This window comes from Malaclemys terrapin, chromosome 4 (genome assembly GCF_027887155.1).
Source record: "Malaclemys terrapin pileata isolate rMalTer1 chromosome 4, rMalTer1.hap1, whole genome shotgun sequence".
Lineage (NCBI taxonomy): Eukaryota > Metazoa > Chordata > Testudines > Emydidae > Malaclemys > Malaclemys terrapin.
The window spans coordinates 68,123,416-68,142,262 of NC_071508.1; the positions used below are offsets into that span (position 1 = coordinate 68,123,416).

The following is an 18,847-nucleotide window of genomic DNA, read 5'->3' on the forward strand; positions in this document are numbered from 1 at the left end:
AAAGCAAACAGTTTGCAGCTGGCTTTGAGTGAGTAAATGAATGAGCAGGGGGCTGGGGGTTCAGAACTTGCAAAATAGAGAGCTGACATGCTCCAAAAAGCACTCACTCTCCCCCCACACTCCTTGTCACAATCCACCACCCCCCCATTTTGAAAAGCATGTTGCAGCCACGTGAATGCTGGGATAGCTGCCCATAATGCACCGTTCCCAACACAGCTGCAAATGTTGCAAGTGTGGCCACACCACTGCGCGGTCAGCTGTCAGTGTGGACAGACTGCAGCGCTTTCCCTATTCAGCTGTACGAAGACAGGTTTACCTCACAGCGCCGTACAGCTGCAAGTGTAGCCAAGGCCCTAGTGAGAGTTTGTCCTTAGTAAGGATAAAAGGCCTGTTTCCTTAAGCAGCAAAGATCCTGCTTTTGTGCAGATATCTCTAATAATGATCTGAGCCTATTGTGCCCCAAGTGAAGTTAGCATCAAAACTCCCATTCTCAGCAGGACTACGCTCCAAATGAAGAAGAGAAATTCAGAAAATACACAGACTGGTCTCTGAAGAGTTTTCATTGTCTCAATAGGCTTTTAGGTGAAAAATGTCTTCCCAAACTTTGTAGTTAAAGTAAAATATTACAAAACCTCATCATTATTTTGACAATGAAACATAGTGAACTGATGGTCCTTCACCATTGTTTGAGATGAATATTTCTCTCTATAAGTTTTCTATGTTCACATAATTCTGGTGTCCCTAGTAACTCTCTCTCCACAAGGAATTATTCATCATAGTCATGTTAACGCAGTATAAATAAGAGAACCCTAGTATCCATTCTCTGCCTCAATGTAAACAATTCAATCTTTATAACTCAGGAGATAGTGTTTGCTAAACAGGGCTACACAAGACTGCAGGATTCAGTACACCAAGGGGTTTGTTAACTGACCCCTGATAGTCCATTGAGCACAGAACGTGAACCTCCCAGGTTCAAGTTTCCTCAGCTGGGCTCTGCCTTATGCCTGGAAACTCAGAGGACTGTAAGAAGGCATCCAGGGAAATAAGGGCTCTTTGAGAGAAGAAAGACTTGCTGGCTTCCAAACTCTCCAGATGCATCCACAGAACATCAGGTGGTGAGGTTTGCAAATGGACTGGACCTAAAACAGTGCGTGGTTTGAGGATGAATGGAAGTATGTCCTAGAGCTCTGTTGCTAAATCTCAAACAATCCTTCTTTGTAGCTATAGCAGTAACTTACTACTCTGCTAATGCATTTGGGAAAGGAAAAATGTTTGTAATAAACTTGGGCTTTAAAATCATCTTTGGGTTTTTACAATATTGCTAATAAGATTAAGGAAAGGCAATCTGTACATAGGAGTTTATTTAGAGGCCCACAAGTTTTAAATCATTCCCTTTTGTATGCCAGCCCACTGACTGTCTCCTCCAATTGAATTACCCCTGGGTTTACAATGTGATTTACAAAATGAAGACAGTATGATTTACAAACATCCTTTGAGTATCATATAAAACACAACTGTTTCCCTTATAATACAATCATTAAAACAATGCAAATGTAAACAACACATGGGAAGCTGAAAACGACTGGACATTTAAAGAAAATAATGACTATGTTTAAGCTGGATCCCAGTCATGAACAAACCTAAGTAAATTATCAATGCTAATAATGAATAGTGAACTAAAAATAGCTAAATGATTGCAAGTAATTTTTATAATATTTTGCAAAAGCCCCTTAGGAGAAACATGAAAGTACATTATTTAAAAGAATATTCTAATATTCTTCCTTTATATACAGTCACACACCATTCTTATAAATCAATTTCACATTTCCTGGATAAAGCTATGAAAAACTCACAAATGTATACTTTTCCAAAGTATAGCCACTATGCTTATATCTGCAATCTTTTTCCAAACACCTGCTGTTTAGTTAATTAAAGAAAAAGGGGTTGGGGAGGCAAAGAACACTATACAGATAAGCAGAACAGAGTACAACAGCACATCGAAAATGTGGCATTTAAGGTGTATATGCCATCAGATTTGAAATAGATTTTTGTTCCAGTACTACAAACTTTCTAGCCTCATGAAAACAAAGAAAGAGTTACATCTTCCTTTGATGACATCCAAAAATCTAACCTTTTGTTCGAGTTTTAATTAGGACTTCTGCCTAGGTTTGGGGTTTTAACCATGCATAAAATGCTTTTTAACTTAATAGATTATGTTCTTTTGAATGTCAGAAGAGTACAAAAAGGGGCCAGATTGCTTCTTGAATATGTTACATGTAATGAAAATTGTAGCATAGAATGTTCCAATCTCCCAGGGCTAGCACGCTGCCTGCTGCAATGTACGCTGAAATTCAGGCTAAATGTAATTGCCATTTACACCATTTCTTGTCATCTCTACAATGGTTCAGCCTGTTATGAATGGTAGATTTCATTATAGGAAAGTAAGTACACTGGGAGAGATGGTGAACTCATCTACAGTGGTGGAACTAGGTAAGTTTTTACACAGCATTTAAACATCTACACCTGGCCTGTGTCAGTTGCCTCGGGCTGCAAAACTACAGTGTAGATGTTCAGGTTTGGGCTGGAGCTTGAGCTCTGGGATCCCCCACAAGGTGGGGAGGGTCCCACAGCCCAGGTTCCAGCCCGAGCCCAAATGTCTACATGGCAATTTTATATCCCAGTAGCCTGAGCCCCACAAATCAGCTGCCACAGACCAGCAGTGCATGTTCAACTGCAGTATAGACATGCCCACCCCATTCTAAATATACAAGTTTAAAGCCCTTTGATTGTTTCACAATCCAGATGAATGCCACCAACATCCAGTATTTGTAGTGTCACTTGCAAACTCGACCACTCTGCTAAACCTGATATCAATAAGGGGCATTGTTTCCTGGATATGTGTTGAAAGGGCACTGGATATGTGCTTTACTGCTCAATACAGGAATTCTGTTACTAGTTCATATGTTTGGAAAAGAAAATGCGTTTGTGTGTTTTGGTTGTTTTTTTTTTTTTTTTTTAAAGGTAGACTTAGGTTTGATTACTCCCAGCCTGTACAGGTCAAATGTACTTTGGAATGTTTTACAATGTGTGACAGCTATGAAATATAAGTATTATGCAATTTGACTGTACATACATACATATTTTCATAAATACATCTGACAGGGACCTCAGAACTAAGTATGCAGTATTATGGGACAAAATCACAACAGGCAGCCTTTAGTTGTAGAATCTAGATCCAAAGTAAAATAATCTGAGTTTCAATCATGTTGTCAATACACAAATTAAACCAAAATTACATCATTAGTTTACCCATGAAATAATTTAAAGGTATTTGTAAATGATTTGACAGGAAAAGTGTATAATTTACAACACTGAAAACTTTTTTAACAACCATAGACTTATATGCTTTGTACTGTAAAGTCACCCAGACAAGGATAGCAGAGTGGTAGGTCCCAAAAGGCAACTCCCAAACATCTTCCTCAGGTGGAGACTTTGGTAATTGTCTGTTGTATAAAACATCAACTCTTACAACTTCATTTAAGATGTTAACTGCATCAGTTTTCCTCACAGAGAAGAGTCCAATCTTAATGCTTCAGTTATTGTGAAGACAGTCTAAATCCACAGAACAGCAGACATTCCCATTCTGTACAACAAACAAATCAGTGTTACTTATCCACACAGAACATCATTAAAAAACAGAAAACATGGGGCTTATAATACCTGGAGATGGGTATCCTATATATATTCACAGGACACAGAAAGGATTGTGTGATTTTTGGCCCCCATAGCAGTTAGTACAGTTGCCATGCCCATTCAGGCCATGGCCTTTTTGCTGAGATTTCTCAAAGGAGATAGTTGTGGTGATTTTTCTTATGATGTGGCATCTTTTTCCGTTATATACCTGAATGAAATCGCCAACTCATTTCCCATTGGTCAGATTGTAATGATTCTGCATCAGATCTGACCTGAATTGCTCTTAAACCAGAAACATATGTGTGAAAGGCTCAATAGTCCTCATTAAAAATGCCTGGAGCCATCCAGTCCCCTTTCATGAGCATAACATATATTCTAAAAAACCCAACAATATTAAAATGGCAGAGAATACCTGAATAAAATAAAATAGTTGATCTTTTACTTTGCTATTTTCTCCCAAATTATCAGTCTCCTCAGGCCCTGCCGTGATTTCAATAATCCCACCATCCCACCATCAACCTCAGCCTAGATCAATCCACACGATCGGTCCATTTCCTGGACACTACTGTGCTAATAAGTAATGGCCACATAAATACCACCCTATACCAGAAACCTACTGACCGCTATACTTACCTACATGCCTCCAGCTTCCATCCAGGACACACCACACGATCCATTGTCTACAGCCAAGCTCTAAGATACAACCGCATTTGCTCCAGTCCCTCAGACAGAGACAAGCAGCTACAAGATCTCTATCAAGCATTCTTAAAACTACAATACCCACCTGCTGAAGTGAAAAAACAGATTGACAGAGCCAGACGAGTACCCAGAAGTCACTCCTACAAGACAGTCCCAACAAAGAAAATAAGAGAACACCACTAGCTGTCACCTTCAGCCCCCAACGAAAACCTCTCCAGCGCATCATCAAAGATCTACACCCTATCCTGAAAGATGATCCCTCACTCTCACAGATCTTGGGAGACAGACCTGTCCTCGCTTACAGACAACCCCGCAACCTGAAGCAAATACTCACCAGCAACCACACATCACTGAACAAAAACACTAACCCAGGAACCTATCCTGGCAACAAAGCCCGATGCCAACTCTGTCAACATATTTATTCAAGTGACATCATCATAGGACCTAATCACATCAGCCATATCGTCAGGGGCTCATTCACCTGCACATCTACCAATGTGATATATGCTATCATGTGCCAGCAATGCCCCTCTGCCATGTACATTGGCCAAACCGGACAGTCTCTACGCAAAAGAATTAATGGACACAAATCTGACATCAGGAATCATAAAAATCAAAAACCATTAGGAGAACACTTTAACCTGTCTGGTCATTCAATGACAGACCTGCAGGTGGTAATTTTGCAACAGAAAAGCTTCAAAAACAGACTCCAACGAGAAACTGCTGAGCTGGAATTGATATGCAAACTAGATACAATCAATTTAAGCTTGAATAGGGACTGGGAATGGCTGAGCCATTACAAACATTGAATCTATCTCCCCTTGTAAGTATTCTCACACTTCTTATCAAACTGTCTGTACTGGGCTATCTTGATTGTCACTTCAAAAGTTTTTTTCTCTTACTTAATTGGCCTCTCAGAGTTGGTAAGACAACTCCCACCTTTTCATGCTCTCTGTATGTGTATATATATATCCTCAATATATGTTCCATTCTATGCATCCAAAGAAGTGGGCTGTAGCCCACAAAAACTTATGCTCAAATAAATGTCTTAATCTCTAAGGTGCCACAAGTACTCCTGTTCTTTTTGCGGATACAGACTAACATGGCTGCTACTCTGAAACCAGTCAAAAATAAGCTCTGCTAAGATCTGTTGAACAAAGAGACTTCCAGCCTATTTGAACATATGCCAGTAGTCCAGACTTTCAATTTGCTGAAGAGAACTGTAATAGCAATTCCCATGCCATACCAAGCTTAACTCCACCAGACATGGAGCTGAGTCTGCGGCATCTAGTCAAATGCCCAGGAATCTTACTGATAGAAAAGTATCATTTAAACCCATCACAAAGCCTCAGGGGAAATGCCACCAAAAAGGGGTAGGAAAGCTAATCATGGTGAATTAAAGCCCAGAAGGAAGAGCTACACCACCTTCTACAGCAGAGGTCTCAAACTCCCGGCCCGCAGGCCATCTGAGGCCCGAGAACCTCCCCAATGTGGTCTGCAGGGCTCCAGCAATTTTGGGACTGGGTGCCCTTGGCCCTGCCTGCCACCCCCGGGTGCTCCCTCCCCCCTGCCATGTGTCCCCAGGGCAATTTTGGGGCTGGGTGCCCTTGGCCCTGCCCACCACCGGCAGCGCAGCAGAACTGAGCGGCTTCTGCCTGCTCACTCCATGTGTCTGCTGGCCACTCCCTGCGGCCCCAGGGTGGGGCAAGGCTGTGCCTCTACACACTGCCTCCACCCTGAGCGCCCTTGCAACCAATGGGAAGTTGCGGGGGCAGTGTTTGGGGGCAGCAGCACGCGGAGGCCCCCTGCCCCACCTTTGAGCTCGAGGTAAGCACCACATCCCCCGACCCCCTCCCAGAGCCTGCACCCCTACCCCCTTCCCACACACACCCTCCTGCCCCCAAACTCCCTCCCAGAGCCTACACCCCCTCCCCTTCCCACATGCACCCCCTCCCCACCCCCACCTAGTCCCCCCTCCCAGAGCCTGCAACCCCACCCCCTCCTCCTGCACTCAGCACCCAAACTCCATCCCAGACCCCCTCCCCCACCCAACCTCTCACCCCTTCTGCACCCAAACTCCCTCCCAGAGCCTGCATCCCATCCCCCAAACCAGACCTCCTCCCCAACCCAAACTCCCTCCCAAAGCCTTAGGCAAGTGTGTGGGGGGGGGGAGTTTTGGGGGCAGGTTCTGGGCGGCCTGAGTGACACTGGCCTGCTGGGAGGATTTGAGGACTGACACTGGCCCTAAGGTAAATTAAGTTTGAGACCATTGTTCTACAGTATGGCACAGGAGGGGGGAAAAAACTTCATACAGCATTTTATATAACCCACGCTTAGTTTCATAAAACTACATTCAGTACTTTCAGTGATCAAGGAATGATCAAGGGAAAGCACTTCTCTGTGTGGGTGATATAAAGCACAGACAATTGTAATTCACCTTCCGTATGCTATTAGAAAGCTATGCTTTAATAGCAATAAAAAAGGACTATTTTGCTCCATGTTCATTTAGTCCCCATTTTTATACAAATGAATATCTTCTTAGGTAACACTAACTGCTCTAAAGGTATGCCTACACTAGGGAGACTATAGAGCACACATATATGCTGGCATACTGCCCAACGTAAACACACCCTACACCAGGGGTCGGCAACCTACGGCACGCATGCCAAACACGGCATGCAAGCCGATTTTGAGTGGCACGCAGCTCCCTGCCGCGATCCCGGCCCCCAGCCCCACTCAGCCCACCGTTCTCCTCTGCGGGGGGCAGCAGGCAGAAGCTTGGTTCTGCGGCAGCCAAGATTCCCCCCTTCCCTCTTCTTCCCCCAGTGTGGTGCTTTCCGGCCCCTCCCTGGCCAATCAGCTGATGGCCCTAGTGAAGGGGAGGGGGAAGAGCAGCAGCGTGCACACAGCTCCGTAGAGGAGGCAGAGAGAGGTAGGGACAGAGCCTGGGGGAAGGGGGTGGAACACGGCATATCCCTTCCAGCCTCCTGCCATGAGCCGCTCAGGGCAGGGGGCTGGGAGCACCCCCACGAGCTGAGCACCCCAGCCCTCTGCCCTGAACCCCCCCACCCCAACACACACCCAGCCTTCTGCCCTGCACCCCCCAGCCCTCTGCCCTGAACCCCCCCACCGCAACACACAGCCAGCCTTCTGCCCTGCACCCCTCACAGTCCCCAGCCCCAACCTGACCCTTGAACCCCCCAAACACCCAGCCTTCTGCCCTGCACCCTCTCTGCCCTTTGCCCTGATCTCTGAACACCCCCCCACACCCCAGCCTTCTGCCCTGAACCCCCCCGCCCCGCAGGTCTGGGGTCCTGGCCGCAGGCCCTGATCAGCCCGCTGCTGGCCTAGGTGAACAGAACCCCAGGCTGGCAGCAAGCTGAGCAGGCTGGTGGCATAAGATCAGCATTTTAATTTAATTTTAAATGACGTTTCTTAAACATTTTGAAAACCTTGATTACTTTACATACAATAGTTTAGTTATATAATATAGACTTATAGAAAGAGACCTTCTAAAAATGTTAAAATGTATTACCGGCACGCGAAACCTTAAATTACAGTGAATAAATGAAGACTTGGCACACCACTTCTGAAAGGTTGCCAATCCCTGCCCTACACTGACAGAAGAGGTTTTTCTTTGGTGTAGGAACACCACCTCTCTGACCAAAGTTAGCTGTGTTCACAGAGCCCTGTTCCATTGACGTAGCTCCATCAGTTGGGGGAGGGTGTTTTTTCACCCCCCTGTTCGTCGTAGATGTGCCAATATAACTTTTCATTGTAGAATAGACTTAAGTGATCTCTGCTTTACTCTGGACTAAGAGGCGCACGTTGTAGGAAATCTTGTACATGTCGCTGAATATGAGGTTAGGCCTGGATTTTTCAACAGTGTGTAATTGTGTTTATCATAGAAATGTAGGAGTAGAACGGTCCTTGAGAGGTCATCTAATCTAGCTCCATGTGCTGAGGCAGGACCAAGCAAACACAACCCATCCCTGACAGGTGTTTGTCTAACCTGTTCTTAGAAACCTCCAATTAACCTTAGAAAATCCCGAACAGGGATTCCACACCCTCCCTTGGCAAGCCTACTCTAGTGCTTAACTATCCTTATAGCTAGAAAGCTTTTTCTAATATCTAACCTAAATCTTCCTTGCTGCAAATTAAGCCCATTACTGCTTGCTCTTCCTTCAGTGGACATGGAGAAGAACTGATCCTTTTTATAACAGCACTCAACTATTTGAAGACTTATCAGGTTCCCCCTTTCTCAAGACTTAAACATGCCCAGCTTTTTAAACCTTTTCCTATAGGCCAGGTTTTTTAAACCTTTTGTCATTTTTGTTGTTCTCCTTTGGACTCCTCCAATTCGTTCACATCTTTCTTAAAAGGTGGTATCCATAACTGGACACAGTACTCCAAATGAGACCTCATCATTGCTGAACAGAGGGGGACAATTACCTCCTGTGTCTTATATACAACAGCACACAATAATATTAGCAATGGCGTCACATTGTTGACTCATATTCTATGTGTTATCCTCTATATCATATAGATCCTATTCTACAGTACTGCTGTCTAGCCAGTTATTCCCCATTTTGTATTTGTGCATTTGACTTTTTTCTTCCTAAATGTACTTCTCTTTAATGAATTTTATCTTGCTGATTTCAGACCAATTCTCCAATTTTTCCAAGGTCATTTTGAATTCTAATCCTGTTCTCCGGAGTGCTAACAATGCCTCTCAGCTTGGTTTCATCTGCAAATGTTATGAGCATACACTCCATTCCATTATCCAAGTCATGAAAATATTCAAGAGCACAGACCCAAGACAGACCCCTGCAGAACTCTGCAGTAAATACATACTCCCAGTTTGACAGCGACTCATTGATGATTACTCTTTGAGTATGGTCTTTCAACCAGTTTTGCAATCACTTTATAGAATTTTCATCTAGACCACATTTCCATTATGTGCTTTCCCTAGTTTATGTATGTGTGATGCTGCCTTTTAGTGGGTTATCTTAGTACTTAATACTTAGTTCTGCCATGAGTGCAGGGGACTGGAGTAGATGACCTCGAGGTTCCTTCCAGTCCTATGATTCTATGACACACAGAGAATTAAGCAAGCTCTCCCTCCATTCAAATGATCGATTTGAAGTTCAAGGACCAAGATTTTAGTTTCAGCATCCCAAATGGGTGTGATTTATCTAATGATTATGCCTGTTTGCAACACACTGATTACAAATACAGGGTATTCCCTCAGTTCCCCACTCATATAAGGACCTGATCCAAACCACACTGAAATCAATGGAAAGACTCCCATGAGCATTGATCTAGCTTTATAGTGTTTAGAAACAGTATCATTCCACATTGATTTTTCACTATATTGCATATAATGAAGGCAGAACCTTACTGTTCTGCTCTGATGATTACGTGAAGCTTCTTACATTTCAAAATTAGACTGGAAATCTCATGAAAATAGTATTTTCTGTTTTTACTGTAAGAATGTTCCTTCCCCCCTGCCCCGACTTATAATTGTGAGGAAATTAAGAAGTGCTAAGGGAATGAACAGAGAAGAGATGTAAGGGACTCTAAGTTAATATAACCTACAGACGAAGGGCCCAATTTGCTACCATCTTATACCACGTGTAGTCATTTACATCTGTGAAACCAACATGTAAATTATTCCTTCCTACATATCACCTCTGAATTTGTCTGAGTGATTCCTTATCTGGTCATGCTCTCAAAATGTTTGTCTTGGAGAAGAGGCAAAGGAGGTTTAAAATCCTCCAGTTCTATATACGGTGAAATTTTTATTATTGTATTAGCTTCTAATAAATATTCTGTAAAATACATTTTAATAAATATAAAACTTGGCAATTTTTAAAATAGCTATCCTAGATTCATATTAAATATATCTGCAGGGATTTCAGATGGAATATTTTAAAGTTGCAGAATGATGTTAAATATCTGTGCTCAAATTTCCAAGAAAATAACTATAGAATTACCACGTTTTGTTTCCACTATGCATACCATACATTGAAAACTTTTATACTGTAGATTACATTCTCTGCCCTTGAATCTCATTTACTTCAATGGGAGTTGTGTGTGAACTTCCAGGGGTAGAATACAACTCTATATTTATGATCCAGTACAAATCACTACTATGTATGCATAATACCTTGCATTTGCAAGTTGTACACGGAGATCCAGCCATTGTCCATATGGAGCCACTGAGTCTTGTGATCCCATAGCCGTCTACACAGGTTTTTCTGATATCGTAAGTGATCTGATCAGCCAGACAGGGATCACTGACACAGCGGGGGCAACACTCTCCTTCTGAGATTGCTGTGTACTCACAGTTTGGATTTGGGCATAAAAGAGGCCAACAATCCACTTCCCCTTCCTGTAGAAATAGAAATAAGGCCCATGAAAATTTCTTCCAATCATTAGTTACTGAGGAAAAAAATAAATGCTGATATAATGAAAGCTCCTTTTTGCATCAAATTAGAATAGATTCATGTTTGGGATATATATCATATTAGACTGAATGCCACACCATTGGACATTGAAACTTATGTTTCCTATGTACAGTACAATATAATTTTCTTGGTTTTTTGTCTTAATGAAGCAACCTAATCTGCAGCTTGCTTATCATGATAGACTTCCTGGCTTAGTGATTTTTTTTTTTTTTAAACTCAGGCACTAATACTGTGAAAAAGTATGGATCATACTTCAATATAGTTATTGCTTTGCAGACCATCTAGTCTTCCATTCATGGTTGCATAACATCCCCGTGGCAGCTACAGCAATTGCTTACATAGACAAATAACATTAGGAAAATATTTAGCGGAAGCGGGAAGGGACTTTCAAAAGCACTCCACACTGGCCTAACTCGATTCCCGTTGTAGTCTAAGTAAGTTTTACCATTGATTTCAAAAAGAACAGTTGGGCCAGGACTTGGCACTCTTGAAAACCCCATTCTAAATATATTTTTCACTTCTTTAAAAGCAGTTTAACAGCTGGAAATAAGGAGGAGCCAGAATCATATCACCACCCAGCTCTGTGTAGACCAGCTAAAGAATCCAGGCATCACACTTTGAGATCCTCCGCATTGAACTATTACTACTAACCTGCATTTTGCTAATTTACAATCTTTAAATTTTAAAAGTAACATCTCTTATTACCAAACTTCATATTTTCGTAACAAATATGCTGCCAAATATCTTAATATAATTAGTAGCTAAACATTAAACTACAATTATCAAAACAAATGAAAAATGTATATTTAATGATGCATTATACTCAAAATCACGCCAATTCATGGATTTAAGTGGTGTTTGATTAAAGTAATGAAAAGACGTACATAGATGCTGTGGCCTTAAATCTTGTCTCTAATGCTTAGAGTGAATCACTGTAGTATAATGTAAATAGTCTTGTGGTATTCTGGGACAAGTACTCTATAATGCTGCTTGAATTAATGTTACCATTTCTTATATATATGTAATCCCAAACCTGCAAATTCATGAGGATTTCCAAAGCTAAGATACACATGGAAGAGATTGGTAAGTGTAGCACCCAACAATCTCTGGGTACCTGCCTGCTCAGTCCCTTTGCTGTTACATTTCACAAAAGACTTCATTCAAGCTAGTAATTAACATAACTCACCAATGGGCATTCCCCCGTCTATGTACTGGTACTTTCAAAGGAACATCAAATACACTCTTAAATGGATCCCTTAAAGTATTTTTCCTTTAAAACAATCTGCTACAGGCAGGGGCGGCTCTATGTATTTTGCCACCCCAAGCACAGCAGTCAGGTGGCTTTCAGCGGCGTGCCTGCGGGAGGTCCACTGGTAACGCAGATTTGGCGGCATGCCTGTGGGGGGGTCCGCTGGTCGCGCACCTTCGGCGTACCCGCCGCCGAAGCCGCGGGACCGGCGGACCTCCCGCAGGCATGTCACCAAAGGCAGCCTGACTGCTGCCCTCCCGGCGACCAGCAGGCCGCCCCCTGGGGCTTGCCGCCCCAGGCATGCGGTTGGTGCCTGGAGCCGCCCCTGGCTACAGGGATAAGGTTGCTGTACTTATTCAATTGGAATTTTTAAATACTAGGGTGTGCACACACGTGTGTGATGATATAAGCACTTTAAATAGCATGCCTGGTGTTAAAATATAGTGTGATCACATACTATTTCTCAAATACACCTCTACCCTGATATAACATGTCCTGATATAACATGAATTCGGATATAACACGGTAAAGCAGTGCTTGCAGGGGCGGGGCTGCGCACTCCGGCGGATCAAAGCAAGTTCAATATAACGCGGTTTCACCTATAACCCGGTAGGATTTTTTGGCTCGTGAGGACACCGTTATATCAGGGTAGAGGTGTAGTACAATTTATTTTTATAACTGTCAATTTACAGCTGTACCTATGGCAGCATACGCTCACATATTTAAATACTGTGGTAGTGTGTAGCTGCATAGGAGCAGGATGAAGTTTGCACATTCAAACTTAACTTTCACAACTCCTGATTTTTTGGTGCTTTTGGCTGAATCCATAATACTTCATTAAATTATTTTTCTATTTTTAAAGAGAATAAAGTCTCTAGTTGTATAACAGGCAGTAATTACCAAAAACGTCTGGTGCCTATCAATGTCCTTAGTAAATTGTACATTTATAGTTTTAACATATACCAGTCAGCCAAAAACTGCCTAAGTAAGGTTTGTTACCAGGCTAAAGAAAATATCTCCAGGCCTGAGTATGAAAATGCACTACTTAAGAGACCCTTAAAGGCAGCATGAAGGGCCTCTCAACTTATGGCTAGCCCTCCAGTCATTGTTTCTGAAAGGTGCTCACTATTTAAGCTGAGGTTGGCAGGAAGCAAGGTTGGTTCTGAAACTACCTTTCAACCGCTCCCGCCCATCCTTGGAGCAGCCAAAGGACAAACCCAAGCCTGTGAAAGGAACCTGAGGGCAGGACTGGCTTTAGGTTGAAAACTGGTACGGACACATTTCTAGTCAGCAGCACCTTTGCTTGGGGTGAAGGAATTCGTTTTCATTTAACAAAGTTACGAGATTGTTTTTAAATGATATACCTGCTGTATGCAGTAGGCGGAAAATACCCATCCCTGAATCAGACTGCTCGTGCTGCTCAAGGGCCACCGTGTCAGAGAGCATCAGATGGAGTGCAGGGGATTCCGGCCTACCTCAGAACACTCTCTCCTGCTCCTCGCCCCATATCCCCACCCCCACTCTGAGAAAAGGGTAAGCAATAAGCAGAGCCAGCTATGCCTACTTTACATTACTCAGGAAATTCCCTACATCTGGACACTCTGTTAAGGCAGCTTTCAGCTGCTTTGTGCTACCTGAGCAGCCAGATGTCAAGAAAAGGATTTGTCCCTAAGCAGATGGTCTTATATAACTTATTAAAAAATCCCCTTACTTTGTTAAAGGAAAATGATTTTTTTCACCCCAAGAAGAGGCAGCCCTCACTAGAACTATGTCCATACCAGATTTCAAACTCCAGTCATTTTTATAGCACACCATAGAAAAAAGAATGCTAGAAAGTATTAAAACAAAAACGTTATTTTTCTATTCTCCCATAACTGAAAATTAAAAAAAACTTTGAGTACATAGTTTAGAGATTTGGTCTGTTAAATAGACAGTGTTTCACAAAATGTACATTCCCGTTGGGGCTGTGCATGCCTTTTACAAACTGAATGGAAAAAATAATAAAATAGGCTAGCAATTAAAGCTGCATTTGGGCATTGCTTAGCACAAAAAAAACGAAAGTCTAAACTATTTTTATTAAGGATTGGCTCCAAATCTCAGCTATATCACTGTCTTAGTGCATTACCTTCAATCTCTTGGCCTTTTTACGACTGTTAACCCAGCTATGAAATTAGGTAAAACCAGGAATCTTTCTGAAAACAAGATACTGCAACTGAGTTGTGCATACCTTGGAAATATAATTAAATGTGTACCTGAAAATCTCTTCCCTTTTCTTTCCTTATGCAAGCATTTAAAAAAAGATCAGGAAAGTAAACTCAAAACCTCAAAACCTGAAGTAAAGGGTTTGCAGTACTCCAACAAAGCACCGTTGATTCAGTTTACAGGACAAAACTCTATATGTTATAACTCAATCCATTATGCGCAGAGGATTCTGAGTTCTCCAAACCAAGACAGTCTTCTATACAGAGCAGAGCAAATTTTTCAAATAAAAAATGGTCTTTTTTTTAAATAAAAATTGTTAGACTGATTTAAAAAAAGTGAAGGAATAATTTTTATTTTTTATGGCAATTGGGAATGAAAAGGGTAACCTGCTTTTTTTGTTTTTAGTATGTATGTTTGGATGGTCTTTTCCAGTTTTCTTCATCCTTCCCTTTTGCATTAGGTCACTATTCACCAGTATTCTCTTTTGTTGTTTTTCAATGGTGTTTGTAGGACTTTTTTTTTTTTTTTTTTTTATTTCTGCACTGCCAGTTTTGATAGGGAAGCACAGTCAGATGGTTGGATTTTTTTCAAAATCAAATATTTTACATAAGAATGGCTATACTGGATCACACCAAAGGTCCATCTAGCCCCGTATCCTGTCTTCCGACAGTGGCCAATGCCAGGTGCTTCAGAGGGAACGAACAGAATAGGGCAATCATCAAGTAATCTATTCCCTGTTGTCCACACCCAGATTCTGGCAGCCACAGGTTTAGGGTAACCCAGAGTATAGGGTTGCATCCCTGACCATCTTACCTAATAGCCATTGATGGACTATCCTCTATGAACTTAAATAGTTCTTTTTTTAAACACAGTTATACTTTTGGTCTTCTGGCAAAGAGTTCCACGGGTTGACTGTGTGTCGTGTCAAGAAGTGCTTCCTTTAATTTGTTTTTAAACCTGTTGCCTATTAATTTCATTGGGTGACCCCTAGTTCTTGTGTTAAGTGAAGGAATAAATAATACTTCCTTATTTACTTTCCCCACACCAGTCAAGATTTTAGAGACTTCTATCATCTCACCCCTTTGTCATCTCCTTTCCAAGCTGAAAAATCCTGGTCTTTTTAATTGCTCCTCTTATGGAAGCTATTCCATACTCCTAATAATTTTTGCTGCCCTTCTCTATACCTTTTCAAACTCCAATACATTTTTTTTTTGAGTTAGGGCAACCAGATCAGCACACAGTATTCAAGATGTGAGTATACCATGGATTTATAGAGAGGCATTATGATATTTTCTGTCTTGTTATCTATCCCTTTCTTAATGGTTCTTAACATTCTGTTCACTTTCTTGACTGCCGCTGCACACTGAGCAGATGTTTTCAGAGAACTATCCATAATGACTCCAAGATCTCTTTCTTGAGTGGTAACAGCTAATTTAGACCCCATCAAAAGCCATCAACTTCAAAATGAAAAAATCCCAATATAAATTCTGCAATTGAGAAAAGCATCAATCTTTTTTTTACACAAAACAAAATGGAAACAGTTTCAAAATTTTCAAGCTTTCTGTGAAATTTATTTGTTTGCTGTCCAGGTCTATTTACACAGAGCTGAGAAGTGGTCTGCCAATATTCTGACTGACCTTGCTTCTGACTAAAATCCCTTTAATATGTCAAATAGCGGAAGGGAGGAGACGATAGGGTTAATAATGTCATAATATAAAGTATGTTGCTATAATCGAAATCTTTACTACTTTTGTTTCTCTCGAAAATGTTTAATTTATTTCCATACCAGACAACGGCACTGCTGACAGCTGTAGGTCCAGTTGTCCCCACTACGATACAGCTTATGACCATTTTGGTCTAAACATTGACTGGTCACTCGTGTGTCACACTCTGGGCAGCAAAAGAGATCAACGCTGGGGTTCTGACAATCACAAGCTGTTCGCCGGCAGAATATCTTCCCGTTCTGTAGAGAACAAATTGTCACTGCAATCATGCAAGTGGTAAATAGCAGAAGACTATCAGATGACTAAGAAAGGTCATTAGAGATAGCAAAGCATGTATTGGTACTTCAGGGAAGATACTGCAGACTCCCTAAGGAATTTGAAGTTATTCGTATAGGGTCCAGTCCTCCAAGAAATGAGCCTCCCTAGCTCCCATTGTTGTAAAAATCACCCCACTGATACTAGTGGACATTTAGCTATCTGTAGAGGGTTTTTTTTTTTTTTTTTTTTTTTTTTAACCAGTATCCTCTGAGGCTGAGAAAAATATTAATGTGTCCCCTCTTGTTCCTAACCCACTAGATAAAGAAAACAGCTTCTCAAGTTCGGATGTAATGAAGTAATTTTATGAATGAAATCTCCAAATAGTTACCTCTTTTTCTAGCACGTATCAGAACAATAGTTTCCTTTGCACTGTCTTTTGAATAACTGTGTGATTGTCAAGAAAATTTTATATAAATTTAAAATGTGCAGGTGGCCCGATAAATTTAATAGGAACACACTACATTAAAAACTCAGTGAAAGCCAGTACTGTCAAAGGAACTTAATATAGCAAAATCATGTGGCATTAAGTATTCCTTAATCTTAATTTATCTCTAGTTATACTCTACATCTGGACCTTCCATTTATCAGACAAAACTACTCGGTCACAACATATCACATCGCATAATAATCTGGAGTCATGCATTGAAGATGTATTTTTATTCTACAGATTCCCTAAAATATGATTTTCCTATTTCAGGTGCTAAGTATTTACACATAGTGTGATAAATACTGTTAATCAGAATTCTCATATTAAACACGGAAATGTCTTCTGAATGTAAAATGGAGAGGACATATACATTTGGTGCAAAATTCTAATTCTAGTGATGAAAATTGTAGGGATAAACGGTATTATAAAATATACCCTTCATTATAGGTGAGTCAACACATTGTTACTCTATATACAGAATGAGGAACTGAAATCCTAGTTTATAATGAAGAGTGCTATTGAAAAGTTTTGATTTTAATTAGATTATTGATTTGTTCAACTCTTACTCATGAAAAGTTTTAATTGCAGGCAAGGAAAAGCTTGGCTGAGTAAGGAATGAGGGCCAGATTCTGCTCTGAATTACACTGGTTTAATTCCTGAGTAAATTCATTAAGTTACTCTGAATTAAGTTACTGAATAACAGCTGTAGGACTGTACCTGAACTAAGCAGAAATACAAACATCCATTAATAATGCCACCTTCACACATCATGCTTACAAGTATAAGGAGCTTTTACTTGCAGGATGATATTACTGAACTGACTAATCAGAGTATTTCTTAAATCAGCCCCCATAATTATTGTAAGGGGTGATTAGTAAGACGATTGGGGATAAGCCAAAATTGATTTCTCCATATGCAGGCTGAATAGGCTAAATAGCCAAAACGACATTAAGTTGTGTTGGCAGTTGCTTAGATTTTCTGTATTCATAAGTTTTAATTTGTAAAAAAAAATCCAATAAAACAAAACCAAACTTTGCTGCAAAGCAATGCGCAGAACACCAGCGGCAAGGAATCATAATGCTCATCTTAGCTAATGACACTGCAGGTGTTCAATAATATTCCTGAAACAATTAGCATATTACATTTGATTGCAGGAATAATTAAAATTGCTTATTATGTGTAACAAAAAAAAACCCAAGACAGATCACTGAAGCATGGAAAAGTAGAGAGCACAACACCTATAAAATGCTGGACTTAATTGTTTTTTCCAACAACAGTGCAAAGGGCTAGATTGTCACATCCCTTACTCAGCAATGAAGGGTAGTATGAAGCACTAATACTCTCCCTTGCTTGCTGCTGAGCTTGTCACTCCACCTGTATGGGAGAGAGCAGGGTCTATTCATTTGATATTCCAGAGAGCAAATGTTAGGGAGAGCAGGAGGAGTTCTGACTCCATTCCCCAATCAGATTTGCTGGCCAGAGCAGCAAGCTAGATGCAGGGTGGCAAAAGGAATAAACTATTTCAGGAAAAGGAGAGAAGTCATTTCCTCTCTCCCTAAAGCAAGTGAGTAACAGACAAGGAACTGCGAGTCTCAGAGGAGGAGGAATTATGATTATCTGACCTACGTGCTGCCCCGCACTCAGGGAGATTGTAAAGTTACAATCTTTCCTAAGCATTCCAACATGATGACTGGCTCCATACATTCAGGGATGTGCAGGCCCTCTATGTGACTTGGAGGTAATCACAGTGACAAATAATTTCACCATCTGAATGTGGGAGTTCTGATTATAAACTGTTAGCAATAACCTGTCCATCCTGTTCAGAATTACATCCTTTTGCCTTCAGATTATTTTTAAAATTACCCCTCTTAATTAGTAACAGCGGTGGTGGTTCTGCGCTACTCACGACTCCTGCATTCCTTAGGAAATAACTAACCTTTTACATTGCCGTCACTCTATTTATTTCAGAACACTGATAATGTTTCATGATTCTGCTGGAGAGCCTTTGATAATAACACCACACTACTTCCCTCTCCATTCTTTTTAGCATCACATGTTTTGTTTG

The 18,847-nt window shown here is 41.1% G+C and overlaps 1 protein-coding gene across 3 annotated transcripts in view; it reads right to left on the reverse strand.

The window, feature by feature from the left end:
- Positions 1 to 1,343: 1,343 nt before the first annotated feature.
- Positions 1,344 to 18,847, reverse strand: part of NELL1 (neural EGFL like 1) — a 425,045-nt gene continuing 407,541 nt past the window's right edge. For all 3 annotated transcript variants that reach the window (XM_054027068.1, XM_054027069.1, XM_054027067.1), the window contains 3 exons: positions 16,100 to 16,276; positions 10,562 to 10,786; positions 1,344 to 3,643 (listed from right to left, as the gene is read on the reverse strand). In XM_054027068.1, the coding sequence (XP_053883043.1) occupies positions 3,593 to 3,643; positions 10,562 to 10,786; positions 16,100 to 16,276 (453 nt within the window). In that variant the 3' untranslated portion in view covers positions 1,344 to 3,592. The remainder of the gene's footprint in view (positions 3,644 to 10,561; positions 10,787 to 16,099; positions 16,277 to 18,847) is intronic.